This window comes from Enhydra lutris, unplaced genomic scaffold, assembly GCF_002288905.1.
Source record: "Enhydra lutris kenyoni isolate GAN:26980312 unplaced genomic scaffold, ASM228890v2 scaffoldscaffold50, whole genome shotgun sequence".
Taxonomy (NCBI): domain Eukaryota; kingdom Metazoa; phylum Chordata; class Mammalia; order Carnivora; family Mustelidae; genus Enhydra; species Enhydra lutris.
Window position 1 is genome coordinate 5,412,718 of NW_019154134.1, and position 17,731 is coordinate 5,430,448.

At 49.1% G+C, this 17,731-nt stretch overlaps 1 protein-coding gene across 2 annotated transcripts in view; it reads right to left on the reverse strand.

Moving 5' to 3' along the window:
* The window catches only part of LOC111156927 (dihydropyrimidinase like 3), a 112,006-nt gene that overhangs the window by 9,004 nt on the left and 85,271 nt on the right, over positions 1–17,731 (reverse strand). For both annotated transcript variants that reach the window (XM_022518073.1, XM_022518074.1), the window contains exons 4-11: positions 16,366–16,530; positions 14,274–14,335; positions 13,312–13,392; positions 9,751–9,819; positions 6,411–6,531; positions 2,544–2,700; positions 1,729–1,870; positions 25–195 (exon numbers count right to left, since the gene is read on the reverse strand). In XM_022518073.1, coding sequence (XP_022373781.1) covers positions 25–195; positions 1,729–1,870; positions 2,544–2,700; positions 6,411–6,531; positions 9,751–9,819; positions 13,312–13,392; positions 14,274–14,335; positions 16,366–16,530 — 968 coding nt within the window. The remainder of the gene's footprint in view (positions 1–24; positions 196–1,728; positions 1,871–2,543; positions 2,701–6,410; positions 6,532–9,750; positions 9,820–13,311; positions 13,393–14,273; positions 14,336–16,365; positions 16,531–17,731) is intronic.

Sequence of the window (17,731 nt, forward strand, 5' to 3'; positions counted from 1 at the left end):
CTTCTCCTGCCATGCCAGCCTTACCGATTGGTGGCTCTTGGCAGAGACAATCTTCACTGCATCCGGATCCCAGATCACCAGGTCGCTGTCAGAACCCACAGATATTCTCCCCTTGCGGGGATACAGGTTGAAGATCTTGGCGGCATTGGTGCTTGTCACGGCCACAAACTGGTTTTCATCCATTTTCCCGGTGGCCTAGGGGAATACCAAAAAAAATCAGCACCGGGCTCCTGCATTCGGAGCACGGTGACCACAGGGGCCAGAAACTCGCACACCGGCCTAAGGAGATGAGCACAGACCCCACCCACAAGCTGCCCAGTGGCTGTGGCTCACCTGTGACTTTCAAAGGCAGTTAGAGCTCCTGGCGTGCACGTTTTTTCTGGATATGTGCACACACTTACTTCTTTGCCCCTCTAATTCCAAAAACAATTACGGAGTTCCCAGTAAAATTAAATGTGGTTATGAGCCCGTTTTTTAGACATTTGTTTGTATTTGCGTGGTCACAGGATAAAATACGGAAGAGCCTCCCATAAATGATAATAATGATTATTTAATCCTGTGTTGTCAAATTATGATGGATTTTTGTCTTCTTTCGTGTGTGTGCTTTTCTGTCCTTTCCAAGTGCTCTTTTAATGAGAATGATTCATGTGGGTAATTAGAAAATATATATATCTTATTTTCAACAATTCCAGAGTGTACCTACTATATACATTCATACATACACACACACACACACACACACACACACACACACACACAGTGTTTAAGAAAAAACAAAATGTAAGTATGTGAGAGAGGAGACAAAAATATTTATACTTTCCCTCTTTACAAAACAAAAAGCCTGGATAAGGAGAAAAGAATTTAATTTCAAATCTAACTTTGAGCTTCCTAGGAGCCAAGATGAGAAGGGAAATAATTTGGTGGCTTACACTGTGTAGATGAGCGAAGCATTAGTTCATATGCAATATATGTGGCTCAGAAATAAGTGTCCCTAGAGTTTTTAAAATAAAAGAGAAGGGGAGTTCCTGGCTGGCTCTGTCGGTGGAGCATGTAACTCCTGCTCTCGAGGTTGTGAGTTCGAGCCCCACGTTGGGTGTAGAGATTACTTAAAAATAAGATCTTTTTAAAAAATGGTAAAAAAAAAAAAAAAGAGAGAGAGAGAGAGAGAGAAGGAAGTGATCAACTTACTAATGAGTTAACTATTATTTTTACTAAAACCTTTGGACAGCCTTCATTTGCACGGCTATTTCTTTTGTCAGCTTCTGTCATGTTATTAAAATAAAACCAGGCCTACCATTAGAAGACACTGGTCAACAATCACTTGTACACCTGGATGACCACACACTCAGGGAAGGGCATCCTCGATGAGCAAGCTGACTTCAGTCTCTTAGGCACACACCCCTTGCTTACCATTTCAAGGGGTTCTATCCAGCCCTTTCAGAAGAGGTGACAGCGCTCTCCAGAAAAGAATTTTAATTCACTCTTAAGTACAGATCATTCACGCCATCAGTTGAAGGCTCTGAATGCGTGGTTCCTAGTTCTTAACAGTCTAGAGAAAGAGGTCTCCTCAGAGTCTCAAGGTTTATCCCCCTAGAAGTGACATTCCTAAACTGCTTGAGACATGCGGTTCCAGAAACATCTCAGCAGGTGTGAGGGCTCACCTACAAAGACACAGTGGCAAGAGGGTCTGATCTGGCCCTGGCCCCCATCCATGACCTTTATCCTTACCACAGCCTTGTCCCAGATGACAGACATCCGCTCTTCCACACCATTGGTGCCCTCAGGGATGGCTGTGAAGTTGTCCTTCCCAATCGCCTTCTGGGCAGTGCTGAAGGTGCAGTGGGCACTCCCGGAGAGCTGCAGGTCTCCACTGGCAAAGGAAGAGAGCTCCATGTAAACTGGAGAGTGGGCACAGAGGCCACCAGGGACAAGCAGCGAGCATCTAAGGTCAGCATTTGGGATGCCAAGACTTGAGTTTAGGATCTTTTGTGTACTTCTTACCAGCTGCGTGAGTATGAGTGAGTTCTTTCCCTCCCTGGGGCTTACAGTTAGCCCATCGGGAAAATGAGGGGGTGGGGTGAGATCACCTCTGGGTAACAAAATAAAAGGGACCCGAATGAGTAATGGGACTAACCCTATATGTCCTGGCCAGGGGTGGGCAGCTACCAATGAGTCTCCCTTTAATTTCAGTTAGGTGCTGTTCAAAATTAGGCCCTACATGATCTGACCCTCTGTTGCTTAACCTGTAAAATGGAGATGACAATCCCTCACTCATATAGTTGTCGTGACGATCAATGAGATTCTGTGTGTCATCTCACCACAGTGCTGGGCACATGACATGTGTTAACTACAATGGCCATTATTAACATGGTTATTGTTAGTAATGTGCAAACTATGATGGGGGAGAGCCTGTTGTTCTCCACGTGGTTCTCCTCACCACAGCCTCTAGTGTAGCTGTGGATGGGCTGCTCCCATCCTCAACCCCCTCCCCGGGTCTCACAAGGTTTCCACAGGATCATGCCACTTTTCATCCCCACACCCACCTGGCCAGCAAGGAGTTGATGTAGTCAGGAGTGGTCGGATCAGGGCTCAGAGGCGGGGATGTCACAAAGGCAGCTGCCTTAGCCCAGTTCTTGCTCCAGTAATGTGTCCCATCTGTGCCAAGGCTGGCAGTGATGGGCTCACCAAAGACCACATTTCCTGCAAGAGTAGGAAACAGGCGATGGGTTGTTGTAGGCGATGGTTATAGGAAACAGGCGTCTGTGCTGCTTCAGGCCTGACTCAGGTTATCACAGGCCCTAGCCCTCCTCCTTCAGGCTTGTGACTTTGAAGTCAGCCAGGCCTGGGGTCAAGTCCATGGGCCCACCTTTTCTAAGCCTCTACTGTTCTATCCGCTAAACATGAACAATGTCAGATCCCCTAGTTCACAAGAAGCCATCAGTTATAAGATGCAGCTTTAAGCCCCAGTTTGAGGCAAATTAAAATTTGAGGCAAAACAAAAAATGTACTGATTCTAAGATTCACTGACATTTCGTAAATATTAAAATGTGAACTAGCTCTCTCCTGGAACAGATGAAATAAGACCATGCCTACTTCTCAGGATCCTGAAAATGAAGGGACCAGGCACATATAAAGTGTCTGGCAAATAAGAGATGCTCGGTGACTATGATTTTCTTGCTACTCCTTCCCACGGTAGAGTCCCAAAGCCCCCAGCATGCCTGCATCCCTGGGAACTGCTAGACCCTTCTTGTTGCAATGATAGGCTTTGGTTCAATGAAGTAAGTCTGCTTCCTTGGAAAAGAGGCACTCATGGTCTTTCCACCATGCTTGTTTTTCCATAACCTAAAAGAAGGAGTGATCTGCTCGAAGGTACCAGTAACCTGGGACACATCAAAGATGAGGCTCTCTTCTTGGACCTGTGTCTGCAATTCGGAGTTTATATGCCCAAACCAAGCAGCGAGGAGGAGGGATACTAGGAAATAAACTGATCTAAGCTGAGCTTCTTAAAGAAAAAGGGACAGAGAAAGAGAAGGAAAATGCTGTCTCACAGAAGGTTGGTTGGTACAAAGTTCCTCTACACCAGAATCTTGGGCGAAAGATGACCCATAAAGCTCTGGATTTCTCTAACTTCAGTCTTAACATCTTCCACGTTCAGGTTCCCCCCAATGTCAAAGTGTAGGAAGGCTCGATGGCCAAAATGATAAATAGGTCTTGCCTTCCTTCAACTCCAATCTATTGGTTTTTGGTTGCCTGGAATCCTTTGTCAGAAAAATTCTAAATATGCTTTTGTTTTCACTGCAAGAGTCAAGACTGGTTTGTGATGTCTGCCATGGGCAAAAGAAGGAATCAATGGCAATGATTCCTATATGACAGCCTTATTCTTTGGGAGGATAGGGAAACGGATCCGTACAAGACTAATGAGAATTTCAAGGGCTCTCTAAAGCAATTTACCCAACTAAATCATACAGGACCACAAAGAAAGAAATGGAAGTCATGGCAAGCCTCGGGTACTATTAAGAGATATACAATCTTGAAAGTGGAAGAACTCTGGGATGTCTGGGTGGCTCAGCCAGTTAAGCATCTGCCTTCAGCTCAGGTCAGGATCCCAGGATCCTGGGATCGAGCCCCATGTCTGGCTCTCTGTTCTGCGGGCAGTTTGCTTCTCCCTTTCCCCCCCGCTCATGCTCTCTCTCTCTCTCTCACACACAAATAAATAAATAAAATCTTAAAAAAAAAAAAAGTGGAAGAACCCTCCCTTTGGACTATCTTTAGATGGAAGAGTAGAATAAGCAAAATAAAATAAGCAAAAATTGTAACTATAGCTAGGTTTGAACAGCAGCTCCCCTGGCTGGGAGACCCTGACATATTGTGCTTTAATTTCCTCATCTGAAAAATGGGGATAATGTCTATTTCTCAAGGCTCCTTGACAATTCTACATGACAATAAATTTGATTTATCTCAGTGTGGGGCAAACAGTGGGTCCTCGTTAAACAGCGGCTCCCCAATATTAATTCTGAGCCACCACACAGAGTGGCCGAAGAACACTCAGTGAGTGAGTGCGGGGCTTCAGGTCAGGATGGGAGAGGGAAGCCCGCCACCCTCCCTCCCTGCTCTGAGTACTCTTCTGAGAATGACAGGTCCCAAGATGTCTCCTGGCTCCCATGTCAGGAGTCAGGGTGGCAGCCCTGAAACAAGGCCTCCCAGCCTCCCTGCATCCTGGAGAAACCGCTGTGCTAGCTGTTTTTGCCCACAGTCATGAGCCAGGAGGCAAAGAGTGAAGCATCCTTCTCCAGGAGTTTAAAATAAGACCCAGCGTAGAGTGGACTCTGTCCTTGAGACCCTCGGGTCATCCTGAGAATGGTCCTGAGGAAGGAAGGAGCCAGGAACAGAAGGCACCAGAGCAAGTGTGGCAGGTGGTCTTGGGGAGCAGGTGGGAGGGTTCGCCATGCATTTTGCTTGCTTGCTTTCTTGGTTTTAGGGTTTTCTTTTCTTTTTTTTTTTTTTCCTTTCTCCAAGAATGGGTAAGAAAGATTGGGCTACTTCTCTGGCTCTTGCCCAATGACTCATACCCAGTAGAGCAGGCACACCATGTTATGTTGAGAGATTTAAAAGCAGAAAAAGAAAACATCAGGTTTACTGTGAGCGGGGTAAGGCGGGAGATGCCCCAGAATGTGCCAGCTACAAAGCCTGTCTAGACAATTAGGAAGAATCCCCTCCCAGAAGAAAAGGGTCCCCTTTGCCAGAAGGCAGGCAGCCCAACGCCCAGCCATCAGAGTCAGTCAGTGGGACTATTTTTAGCCGCCTGAGCCTCCCACAGAATGGCCACCAGCATAGAGGTAACGACTACACACACAGGCCTAGGAAAACCTCTCTCCCAACTAAACACAGGGCCCCGAACCTCCAGGTTCTCAACCACACGCTGATCACAAAAGAGCCCATTAGTGTGCCATTGAAGACAAGAACAAAAAGCGGAAGAGAAAGCTCTGAAATGAGAGTAAACTTCCGCTTGGCCCCAGAGGAGCAAATGCAGCCCAAGTTAACAGTCATGGAAGAAAACAGTACAAGTCAGAAGGCGGTGGGGACAAAGCCCTGGGGCATGAAGGCTGTGCCACTAGTCATGCTTTAGAGACCCCCTTCACCCCCTTTTCTGAAATATCCTGTGCTAACCTGTATGGCTCAGGTGGTGGGATCTCACCCCTGCACGCTGCCCTCTACTACCCTGACCTGTCAATTCCAGCATCCCCAGAGCAGACACACTGGTTCAGGGAGGGGCCATGACCCAAGCCGAGGCAATGAGAGCCCTCCTGGGTGCTTCTGCTGGAACCACTGGAAAAGATGTACTCTACTTCCTCATCAGGCCCACCTCCCATCAAATGCTGAGGGCAACATAAAGCCTCTTAGCCTTTTTTCTTGTCACCATGCACCCTGAAAGCTAAAAGAGAGGAAAGCAGGGACAAGAAAGGATCAGGAGTGATAGAGCCCCAACATCATAGCACCTTGATCCAGCTATGCCTGAAACACCTTTAACCCATAATTTATTTGTGTTTATTTAAGTCCATTTGAGTTGGATCTTTGATTTCTGCACCTACTAGAATCTTGACTAGTATGTCTACTTATAAGGCTCAGATAATGTGAAATGACAGTGAAGGACCAAAGGGAGGAAAAAGACGCCTCAAAACACTGACTGAAGCTGTGCCATCTGGGACAAACCACCCTCCCTTCCTGCCAAGTGGGAGAAATTCCAGGGTCCTGCCATTCACACAGGATGCTAAGAGGATCCCCTGTGCTAATATGGAGGAAGGGCTTCCCAGAGAGCCAGGAAAGGAGCAAAAGAGGCACCATTTCTACAGGACAGCCAGAGGGGGAAGGAGCTACATGGCTGGCGCTGAGCTCTTAGGAGTACCCATCACCTTTTTTCCTGGCTTGAGAGATCAGGTCTGCTGCGCTCTTGCTCATGACCTTCGTGACGTAGAGTGGACAGTTGGTTTGGCTCGCAATGGTGATGGCACGGAACACAGCCTCGGCTTCCAGCTGCAAAAAGAAGTCCCGGGAGTCAAGAGAAGCACGAGCTTCTCTTCTCAGCTGCCACTCCCCACCTCTGCAGGCTGAGGATACAGGGCAGAGCTGAAAACCCAGACGATCTGCACTCGGTGGCCCCCGACCCACCACGTCCCTGTTGTGGCACTTCCCGTGGCTTCTCAAAGTCCCTCCCTCACCTCCTCTCTCCTCTCACCTGCTTCCCTCCTCTCCCGGTGTTCATCCCAGTGACTACATGTGACAGAAGCCTTTGATCCTCAGTTTTCCCAGACAGATTCTCTGGCAAATCAGCATCCCAACACCAGTATGGAAACAAGGACCAGTAAGGTAAGTAACATCAAAGCCTTTCCTGCAGCCACGGGTGGTCCGTGGGGGAAACTCCAGCAGGCATTTGTTACACTGATAATCCCCAGGCTTCCGGGGCCCTGGGTGCCTCAGTCAGTTAAGCATCTCATTCTTGATTTTGGCTCAGGTCATGATCTCAGGGTCGTGGGATCGAGCCCCATGTCAGGCTCTGCACACTAAGTGTGGATTCTGCTTGAAATTCTCCCTCTCCTCTCCCTCTGTCCTTTCCCCCACTTGTGCTCTCTCTCTTTCTAAAATAAATAAACAAAATCTTAAAGAAGAAAATAATTCCCAGGCTTCTCAGCAGAGACTTCTCTTCTTCTCAGTTTCTTCCATCCCACCCTAAAGTAGAATTTACATGTTCCAACATGCTAACCAACGTGATTGAATTTATTCAGTAAGAAATAATGAGTTTCCCTTTACTTATTAACAAAGCAGGGCCTTTAGAGCTCGGGCTTTTTCAAATGGCCTGGCTCTGAGTTCTGGTCCTGCTGGAGAAGCTGGGTGACCTCAAGTACGTACATAACCTCCCAAAGCCTCAGCTTCCTGTCTGAAATGGGGACAGTAATAGGACCCAGCCACAGGGCTGTGAGGATCTAAGAGCTCATCCTTTAAGGCAACTGGTCCACCCCTGGGATAAGGCAAGTGTGCCTGGCAGGCTGGCTATTGGTCTTATTGTTGACCTTAGCTCCTGACCAGTGTGGGAGAGCCTGTGTCACTGCCCAAAGCCCACAGAAGTCCGATTCAGCCCAAACCGGGGATACCAGCATTCTCCCATTCAGTCAGCAACAGATCCATTTTGGATGGATAGGACATTCTGGTCAGCTGCCTATGCAGCCCAACACTTTAAAAAATACCAAAAATAGCTTGCAGATACCCGGTGTTTTCATAACGCAAACCAGCCACTGCCCTTGGTGGGTGTGGTTCAGCAGACAGACTCTAGAACTTGGCGGGTCTTGCCTGCGGGCATCCCCCAAGCTGCATGTGGTTTCAAGGGGACAAGCCCCTGGAGCCCCGACCCCAGGTGAGATCCGCCGCCCTCCTCAAGCACCGGGACCTCAGGAGCACAGCTCGGGTTCAGCTCTCCCTGCACGGCATCACTGGAGATGGTAGTGGGGTGTGCTCTGAACAGAAGAGGGGCCACTCCTCTTCCGCCCTTCCCTCCTTCCTCACACCTGCGCTGCCCCCTGCACTCCCCACGGCCTCAGTCCTGACCCCTCGGACCCCAGGCCCCCACCAGCAGCTCTTCGGGTTCTTCAGCACCTTGACAACATGACTATCTTTGGAAGGTGACATCACCCTCCAGCTTCACCCAAAAGGACTTCCAGGGTTGTCCGGATCTACAGCTGAGAATCTTTTTACTAAAAAGGAGACGGGAACAGGAGGAGTGGGGTGGGGAGGGGTTGGAAAAACAAACCAAGGAACAAAAATAGACTTTGCTCAGAAATCCCCTGGCTGCTGCTACAGAAATCCATCTTGCCAGCAAATCTCTACAGGGACCAGCATTTAGGAACAGTTTCACAAACAGTGCTGATCACCCTGGCCCACTCACACCGCGGAAACAGCTTTCCAATCCTTCACATGGAAAGAGCCCGGGGCTTAACCTCTTGAGCTCTTGCTTCTTCACCCAACAATAATGCCAACTGCCTGGAGCAGCAGCAAGGACAGCTAAGGTAATCAGCACAGCGCCAGGTGTGGGCTCACGTTTCATAGAAAGGGCCTGGTATTCAGGGGACAGACCTTTCTGGAATGCTGGGAAATAATGATAAATGATTTCAACTGGGAACAACAAAGTCATCAGACACAGGAGTTTCGGGAATGCTGACAGTTCTGCTTCTCCAGCGGGGCACAAGTGACACACCTGTATTCAGCTCGAAAAAATTCCCTGAATGTTTATGATAGGGATGTTTGTCTGTGGGTGCATTACCTTTTAATTTTTAAAGGCCTCTAAAAGAGAGAGGCAACAGGAATATGCTCTTTCTGGTTCTGACTCTTGCTTCCTTCCGCAGAATGGAGGGCTGGGGACTGGAGAGCAGGAGCCAGGCTCAGGCCACTCGCACAAACGGCCCCAAATGCAGTCTGGGTGCCACTCCGGGGCTGGCCTCCCAGAGCCAGTGTGCTCTCGGCGGTACGGGCAGCCAAGTTCCCACTCTGTGCCCTGTGCCAGCAGCTAAAGCCGCCGACATCCCAAACACATGCAGTCAGCCACTGGTTATCTTTTAGTCCCTCGTCAGCTTCTAAGCAGGCCCTGTTCATCATTCATCTTACACGTGGGAAACTCCCATACCCGGACATCATCATCACCTTACAACCAATCGATAGACATAAAGTCTATGAAACACCCCCTTCACCTACTGTGCCTATGGCCGGTATTTTATTTGGCAGGACTCAGAAAACATAACATGGAATAAGGGAGGAAACGGAAATGTCTTTGAGATGGACACTGACTAAGAAAGGATTTAGGTGTTTACCTCTCCAGCTGAATCGGTGTGGAGGACCCTCCACCCTGTGTCCTCTTAAAGAGATGAGGGGTCACAAGTAAGCATTTTCCTCACATTGCTTTCTACTTTGCTGAGTCCCTTGAGTTGGTCCATCAGACGTGTAGCCTTTGGAACAAATGTTCCAATATGCTGTCTGGTCCTCACAGACTCTCCTCACTTTTCCTCAAGGTTTGTTCTACACCGTGTAAGCAGGTGCCTGGGGAAGGCAGGCCGAACACAAACTCTCCAAATGACAAATGAGCAGCGGGCCATACGCTGGGCTGCTGGGGACTGGAGTCACACGAGTCTCTCAGAAGATGCTGGAAGGACAGAGCACCTCCACCGCTGTCCTGTTACCCACTCCAGTCCCTGGATCCCCACAACTCACCTCCTCTGGTCTGCTCAGCACATGGCCTTCTGGGCCAGTGATCCCCATTTCCAACATCCGGGTTTGCTCCTACAATGAGAAAAGAGAAAGAGACAAGAGCTCCACTGAGGTGTGGAAAACCACGCTGCTATCTTTAAATCTGAAGAAAAGTGATCAAGGGGAAAAAAGACTAAAACGCATATGTTGAATACATTTGTTAAGGTTCCATCTGGAATTGTAAAATAGGGTCAAGTCTTAACTAAGAGGAGAAAAAAACGTTTCGGAGACATGGCTTTTTTTCATTAAAAGGACGGCAATCTTAGAGTACCAGAATTTTTTCGCCAATACACATCATAAGTCACACCAGCTCACTTATTCCTTGGCATCTCCTGCTGTGTTTTGCAACACAAACCGTGTGGCTGTCTGGCCTTCTCCAAATCAGGATGGAGAGGCGAAATTCTAGGAAGCTGCACTTTTATAAAGCCCTTGGGCTTTCTTGTCATTTAAATGTATGCCTGAAACAAACAGACTCAGAATTTAACCAGACAAAATGATGCCTCCGAACAGCATTACCTGACTAAGTCTTGTGGTCAGATTCTATTTAATTAGTCTGTTTTGTGACAAAATGGCCTACCCCCTCACAGCTGATGGCTAAATTCCTCAGACTTGTGGCCAGCTTTCTGGAAGGAGCAGGTGGCTGGGCAGTGAGCACATGCATGGGCTAATTGGGACTGGCAGGAATCCTCAGCCGCCGTTTGTGCAGTCTTGCTGGCCTTCAGTCTCCAAGTATGAAGGTCAGTGCCAACGAACGTGTGTGCTGGTGACAGGGAGACGAGGGAGAGAGCGGGACCTGAACAAAGCCTTGTGCACCTTGGAACTATGAGAAGTGGAGAAAGGACAGGAGTCCTTCACCCTGTGAAAGAACTATTCTGTTGTTGTTGTTGTTGTTTGTTTGTTTTGTTTTTAATAATATATATCATTTTAGAGGTGTGGGAAGAAAGATGCATACACTCTCAGTGACTGTGAGAAGTGAAATGATCTCCGTCTCCAGCTCTACAGCAGGATTAGAGAAAAGGTCAGAGGCTGAATTTTGCAGCAAAAGAACTTCACTTTTCATTCTTACTATTCCATTTCTCGAAACTTGGACTGAACACAATTTCTTCTGAACCCTGGAGAGTCGCCGCTCTGCGTTGCCTCCTGAAGTCACAGGAAGGTCAAGGTGTCCAACTACAAAGCCTCTTCTGTCTCATCTGACACTGTCATGTCTCTCTTATTCAAGAGCGCGGGCACCGTGGGCAGGAAGGAGCTCACTCAAGTCATGGTTTCCCAGCTGAGTCACATGGCATGCCTGCCATTTATGACCGACCTCCTACATCAGAACCTCTGGAACCGGGAGAATCCCAGGAATCTCGAAGCTCTGCAGGGGACTTTAATGCACTGCTCATGCTGGGAGGTCCCATTCTAAAAGCCATGGTGTCCCTATGGCCAAAGGTTAAGAAGGGCACGCAAAGACCCTTCAAAGCTCCCTTACCTGGGTGCGGGGGGCCTGGGCACCATGAGGCACTGCCCGTTGCTGTAATTACATCCTAGTTGGGCGGGGGGGGGGGGGGGGGGGCATGGCACAATTTTGGTTTGCTCCATGAGGAAAGGAACCCTGTTTTATTCATCTTCCCTCTTGAAGCCCTGGCACATAGTAGGTGCTCTACAAACCCTATTAGATGAATGGCTAAAGATGCTACCCTCTCAGATGGTCCTGCTGGCTTGAAACTTTTGATAATGTTCATGGCGCATACCCATGAGAGACTTCTTGCTCCTTGGTGACTTCTGCATCCATCAACTCTGAAAACAGCAGCTGCCTTCATTTAGATAATGTGATAAAGTCTTTCAGCTCAATCTGAATGTAATAAGCACACATAAGAAACCTTCCCTGACTGAGAACAGAGCCATCACAAGGTAGAGAAGAGAGGGGATGGGGGGGAACCAAAGATAGTTCGTTGCTAAGGAGCCACCAGAGGAAGCCGGAAAGGGGGCTTAGCATTGAAGCCCATCTGCCCCCACAGGGGCTCAGAGGGAGGAGCAGGGAGTTTGGTTTCTAGGGCATGTGGAGGGAGGGTTGGATCCTCTGGCAGCTGTGCCGAAAATGCAGAACAAGAGGAGTGACAGCTCTACCACCACGGGGATGCCTCCCGTGAGCACTGGACCCTCTTCGGAAAATGAATTTCATTATCTCTGAGTGTGTGGGGGAACGTGGGAGAAGGCTGTCAGGGGTCTGACTAATTAATCTTGGTCAGTAAGAGGAAATTACACATGTAGCTCCCCTCCTCCGCTGGTGAGATATCGTCCAGAATCTGAAATCCTAACAGCTGGAGCCCTGCATGGCCAGGACATGCTGTGTCTCTGGGGGACCTGCAGCGGGACTGGTGGGGCAAGAGGCCCAGGACACACCAGCTCTGGGGAAGCCACACCACCTCAGAGCTAAGATTTTCTTCTCCCTGTTACTGACTGTGATCCTTGGCTGGTGACCAAATCCTTCTGAGTCCCATATCCTCCTCTACAGAACACGGCAGCCATCTTTGAAGGGCCAGCCAAAGAGGGAGTGACAGTACACTAGAGCACATATGAGTGCCCAGCACACGGCAGTAAGTGTTCACCACATGGCAGCTGCTGTTAGAAGCTCACGGGTCTGGGATGAGGGTCGGCCCCACGGTTCCCACACCTCACTGACCACATCCATCAAGCCCTTGACAACTTCTAAAACAACGGCACAGCCCAAGGACTAGTGAACTATGGAGTGCGTCTGTTTTGGCTCACCTCAGTCATCTTGCGCCCGGCACAAAGCACTCAGGAGATACTCTTTGAAAAAATGCAGAATGGTTTTTCTATGAATGTTATTAAATGAACCAAGAGGGCTCCCTCTCTCTTCTGGCGGCCTCCTCCTAGTGGAGGCCAATCTTGGATGCTTCTGAGATAAACAGACCCTGGCTAAGACCCATCTGTGCATCCAGCCCATTAAGCGACCCAGGAGATGGAGAGAGTGCCTTCTGCTTCCTCATAAACGATCGCTTTGGGCCTTGGGGCCTCGCTTTCTCACTCTTGCCTCAGGTTTCTTAGCACAACTTCTAGGAAACCAGTGGGGCGTCTGATCCCCACAAGACCCACATTCTTTACTAAAGCTGTGAGCTCCACAGTCCTGGAACAGATTTCTAGAAGTGCTATTTTAGGGTTTTTCTCCAGGACAGAGGCTGTCCCGTAGCTTGGACTCACTTTTCAAAGAGAATCAGCAACGTTCTCCCACTAAATGGCCCAATTTGAAAACCTCTTCCGGCATGCCTGTTCTGATCCCCGAGAATGGCCAGACAGCCCCCCTTCCTACAGCGTCCTCAGCTTTCTCCCTCGCTTGCCTTCATTGCCTCCTCCTAGCCTGGTGCGTTCTTTAAGGGAGGTCCTGTTTTTAGCACAGGGTTCAGGACTGAGCCTCATGCCTGTTAAGAGCTCACATAATACTGAAGTAACGAGGGAAGAGACAGGCCTGAGACCCAAGCCCATGCAGAAAGCACACCCCGTGGAGCCGCGCAGCCTTACCTGGGCAATGATATCCCCATTCTCGGCGTGAACCTGCGCAATGGCTCCCAGCTCGCCCAGACAGGTGAAGATCTCGTAGAGCTGAAAGAGAAAGGAGTCGCTGTCACTTTCATAAGCCACTGAGGCTTTCAGCAACTCCATGCAGGGGTCCATCACGAAGGTCACAGGTAAAACAAATGAGGGAGGAAATCAGTGATTAGGGCAGAACACATAGGCTATAACATGCACGACCAAAGTGCGAGTCCACAGGAACTCTAGGAAACTGTCTCTCTAAAGAACACATCCTGTCTCCTCAGGGGACAGGGCAGACATACAACAAAGTCCTATGGAGCCTTCTGCTGTGCCTCGAGCACACGTTTTTAATGCTATTTGATCCTGTTTGGCTGAGACAGACCTTCACAGTCCTTCTCAACAAATGCTCCTGAGAACTGCTACAGCCGGGCCAGCAGCTCAAGGGAAAGCTGGCTCCCTGATTCCCTAACCTCCCCCAAGCTCCTGACCGGGAGGGATGGGAATTTGTTCTTCGAATTTCCTCTGAAAACATGAGAATCATCTCAAACCAGCACATGCCACGAGACCGCCTCGGGGAGAGCCAAAAGCAAGCTGCTACCCCAAACAGCAGAAGGCCCTCCTTAATGCTGCAAGGCAGAACACCTCAAACTCCACCGAGCTCAGGCAGGGTTTAGGGCTTGTGAGCTACATGGAGTTCAGCATGCCTTTCCTCTTGTTCTTTTGAGAAAGTTGCTGCCAGTGGAAATTCTAGCTCCCGATCTGCCTTGCCATGGGCACACTGCCTGCTCCCTTATTTAAAACACAGCATGGACCTCGAGGGCTTTAAGAAGCACTCGGGCCCAGTAGCCCCCCACAGCAACCACAGTGAGTCATGCTCCAAGAGCCAAGGTCATCGGCAGCAATGGGAAACCCATCCAGATACCCCAAACCACACAGCAATGGCTTGTTACCTCTGTGTTGGACACTTGATACAAGTCCTTATAGGCCATGTAAACCATGAAGGAGTTAACCCCTGCAAGAGAGGGAAGGGAGGGAAAACAGGAAGAGGACAATATTAGCACGACCGCTCTCCTTCCTTTGCTCCCGTCACCCGTGGGGTCCCAGTGCATTACAGGAGCCTGGCTAACATAAAGCAGATGCTTCCCATTCTCCGTTCTCTCCTCACGTGCGAAAGCAGCCATGCCTACGTGGTGTCAACAGCAGAATGAGCTCTGAGGTGTCTCTTTCTGCCTCCCCCAATCTGTTCCCCAGCACAGAGGGTCGGTAAGCTTTGCCATTGCTCGAGGCAGTGCACACTGCCGAGAATCGGGGGCAGCAACCATACTAGTTCAGTGAGCTCAGAATACCTCACTTCTTGGTCTCCTCACCTATAAAATGGAAAAATGACAAGAACCTGCTTCATGAGGCAGTTGGAAACGTCAAATGAGACAACAGATACTGAAGTCTCAGCACCAGACCAGCCACTGTATTTGAACTTCATTAATGGAGCTCCTGGGATGGGTTTATTTAGCCACTTAAGGGCTCTACACTAGAGCCTGTGGGGAGGGGGTGCGGGGGGCTGCATCTAGGATGGAGACCATGTCCTTCGGGTGCTGGCTTTTTTTTTATTAAAAGGATGGCAGCAGCTAAGGGGCAGAAGTCAAGGTGCACCGTGTAAGGGCTGTAAGGGCTATAAGGAAAGAGCAATTTAACTCTTCACCCCAAAAGAGACTATTAGTGTAGTAATTTATATAAATAGGTGGGGCTGGGGAACAGAGAGTCATTCTGAGGAGAAGAGGATAATTTTGGTCTCCAACCATTAGGGCCATCTCAGCCCACAGCGTTCCAGGCCAAAAGCGGGTTGTAATGTGAGAAGTTCCCTACCCAGAGTGGTTCAGCTCGGGGCAGCTTTCCCCAACACTACCCTTCCCATAAGCCTCTGCGTCATCTGTGGAATGACCCGGGCCCTTTGGAAGGGAAGTGAGTGTTAAAGCCGTTCCATTTTCTACCCCAGTTGAGATGCCCAGTGTGAAAGGAATCACAAGAAATGAGTGGGCTGTAATCTCATATCCTGGATCAGGAGGGTCTGGGCAGAGCTCATCGGTTGAGGAGGGACATCGAACATCGAAAACTCATCCTCTGGGAGCCCATCCTCTCCCCTGCAACCCAGAGCCCACTCGTCACCACTGCCCTCCAGCAGCTGCATCAAGGCGGCTCACCGAGAAGAGTCTTACTAAGTTAGTGTTGTAACAATGCATGTTACTATGTTAGTATCAGGACTGTGATTGTAATGATATTAGTATAATGCTATTACTATTACAGTGATATTCTGTACCCTGTGGCATTTATCCTGTTGCCCTTCACTTGTCTGCTTCCCTTTGCCTGGGACGGTCAGCAGTGACCATACCTTACACTTCCCTAAATCCGCGGGCCCCATAATGATGCCAAGCACACAGTGTGTCTGTGTGTGCGCATGGGGGCGGACTGCGGGTAGGCAAAATATCTGGCGATCAAAAGGCAGAAAGAAGTAGAGAACAGAAGAATCTAAGACGACCAAGGAAACCTAAATCATGGATTCACTGAGAGGACACCCACCTTTCCATGTCCTAAGCCCCAAGCCTGAGTATGAATGCATCTTTGCTCCCACAAATGCCGTTGCCTTTTCTGAGGATGCCACTGTTTGAGAACGTAATGGTTTGATCTTTGGAACATAAGTTACAAAGGCTAATCATTCCTAATCTCGTATAAGTGGCTGTGTGACTTTCCATAAGATGCTAACCTCTCCTGGCCTCAGTTTCTTCCTCTGTCAAAAGGGCAGTGTTGCATGAGGTGAAGGGCACAGACTTTGGATACTTTCATTGCTAACTAGCTCTGTGATCCCAGGCCACTTATTCTGAGACTTAGGCTCTCCACCTCCAGCCTGAGGATAATCATCCCCTAGTATGTGGGTCCCGAAAGGAGTGAGATGGCATCCACCCAGACCGAGTGCCTAGAACACAGCAGTACCCCTTAAGGTTCCAGGCTCCGAGCAGGGAGAAGGGAGGCGGGCGCAAAGGGGCTCACCTTTGTCCTTGATGAGGTTCTGCACCTCCTGCTTGACGCTGTCGTTCCAGTGGGTGATGTCTACATGCAAGGCATAGTCGCAGCAGCTCTTCCCATCCGCCCACTCTCGCCACTTCTCGTAAGCCTCCGTGAGGCTGGCCTCGGGCTCGGGCACCACGTGGTCAACTGAACGACAGAGGCCCCAGATGGGGAAGTCACTGAAACCGCCTCTGCTCCCCCCCTCTGCACAGGCCTGGTCCCGCTTGTATAGCTAACACTGCGAAGCCACTATTTCCTGAGCATGGAATCACCCTAGAAAGTGTTCTCTGACAGTTTCCAGATTGCTGATCATTCAACTGTTGCTTAGCCAAGTTGCTCATGGACAAACTACTAGCTTCTCTAAACCCCAGTTTTCTCATCCTTGACATCCGTACTCAGTGGGATAGAGGGTGGAATGTCATAGTTCCTTGCTTCTAATTTTGTTACATGACTAAATGGCAAAATGCACGAAAAGATTCTCACCTGATACCCGCACACAGTAAGTGCTTCATGATGTCAATGTGTGCCTACTATGTGCCATTATTGCCAGTATTACGGGAAGCAAGTCAGACTCCCTTCTAAGTTGGAAAGAGGGTAAAGTGATGTCAGATTACAGGACACTGACGTCCTTGTGCTTCCTGCCATAGCGAAGAGCCAGTGTCACAAACCTGATGCTCAGCCCACAGATCTTATTTCCATGTAAACTTTTTATCAAGAGTATCTTTACGTGGGGCACCTGGGTGGCTCAGTGAATTAAGTGTCCAACTCTCGGTTGTGGCTCAAGTCACGATCTTGGGGTCTTGAGATCGAGCCCTGCAGCGATCTCTGTAACAAAATCAGCGCAGAGACTGTTTGTCCCTCTCTTCTGTCCCTCTACCCCTGCTCTCTATCTCTCTAGAATAAATAAAATCCTAAAAAAATATATGTTTTCTGGGGCACCTGGGTGGCTCAGTGGGTTAAAGCCTCTGCCTTTGGCTCAGGTCATGATCCCAGGGTCCTGGGATAGAGCCCCAAGTCGTGCTCTCCTCTCAGCAGCGAGCCTGCTTCCTCCTCTCTCTTTCTCTCTCTCTCTCTCTGTCTCTCTCTCTGCCTGCCTCTCTGCCTACTTGTGATTTCTGTCTGTCAAATAAATAAATAAATAAATAAATAAATAAATAAATAAATTACATATATTTTTAAGGCCCAAATCTACTCCTGCAGCACCTGCAACCGTGGATAGCACTATTCAAAATAATGACATTTACAATTGGGAAGGCTAAGACAAAAGGGCCACCCTCGTACCTTCCTTGGACAGGTGAGGGGACGTGCAAATTGGTACAACTTCCCTAAGAAAAATTGTGAAACACAC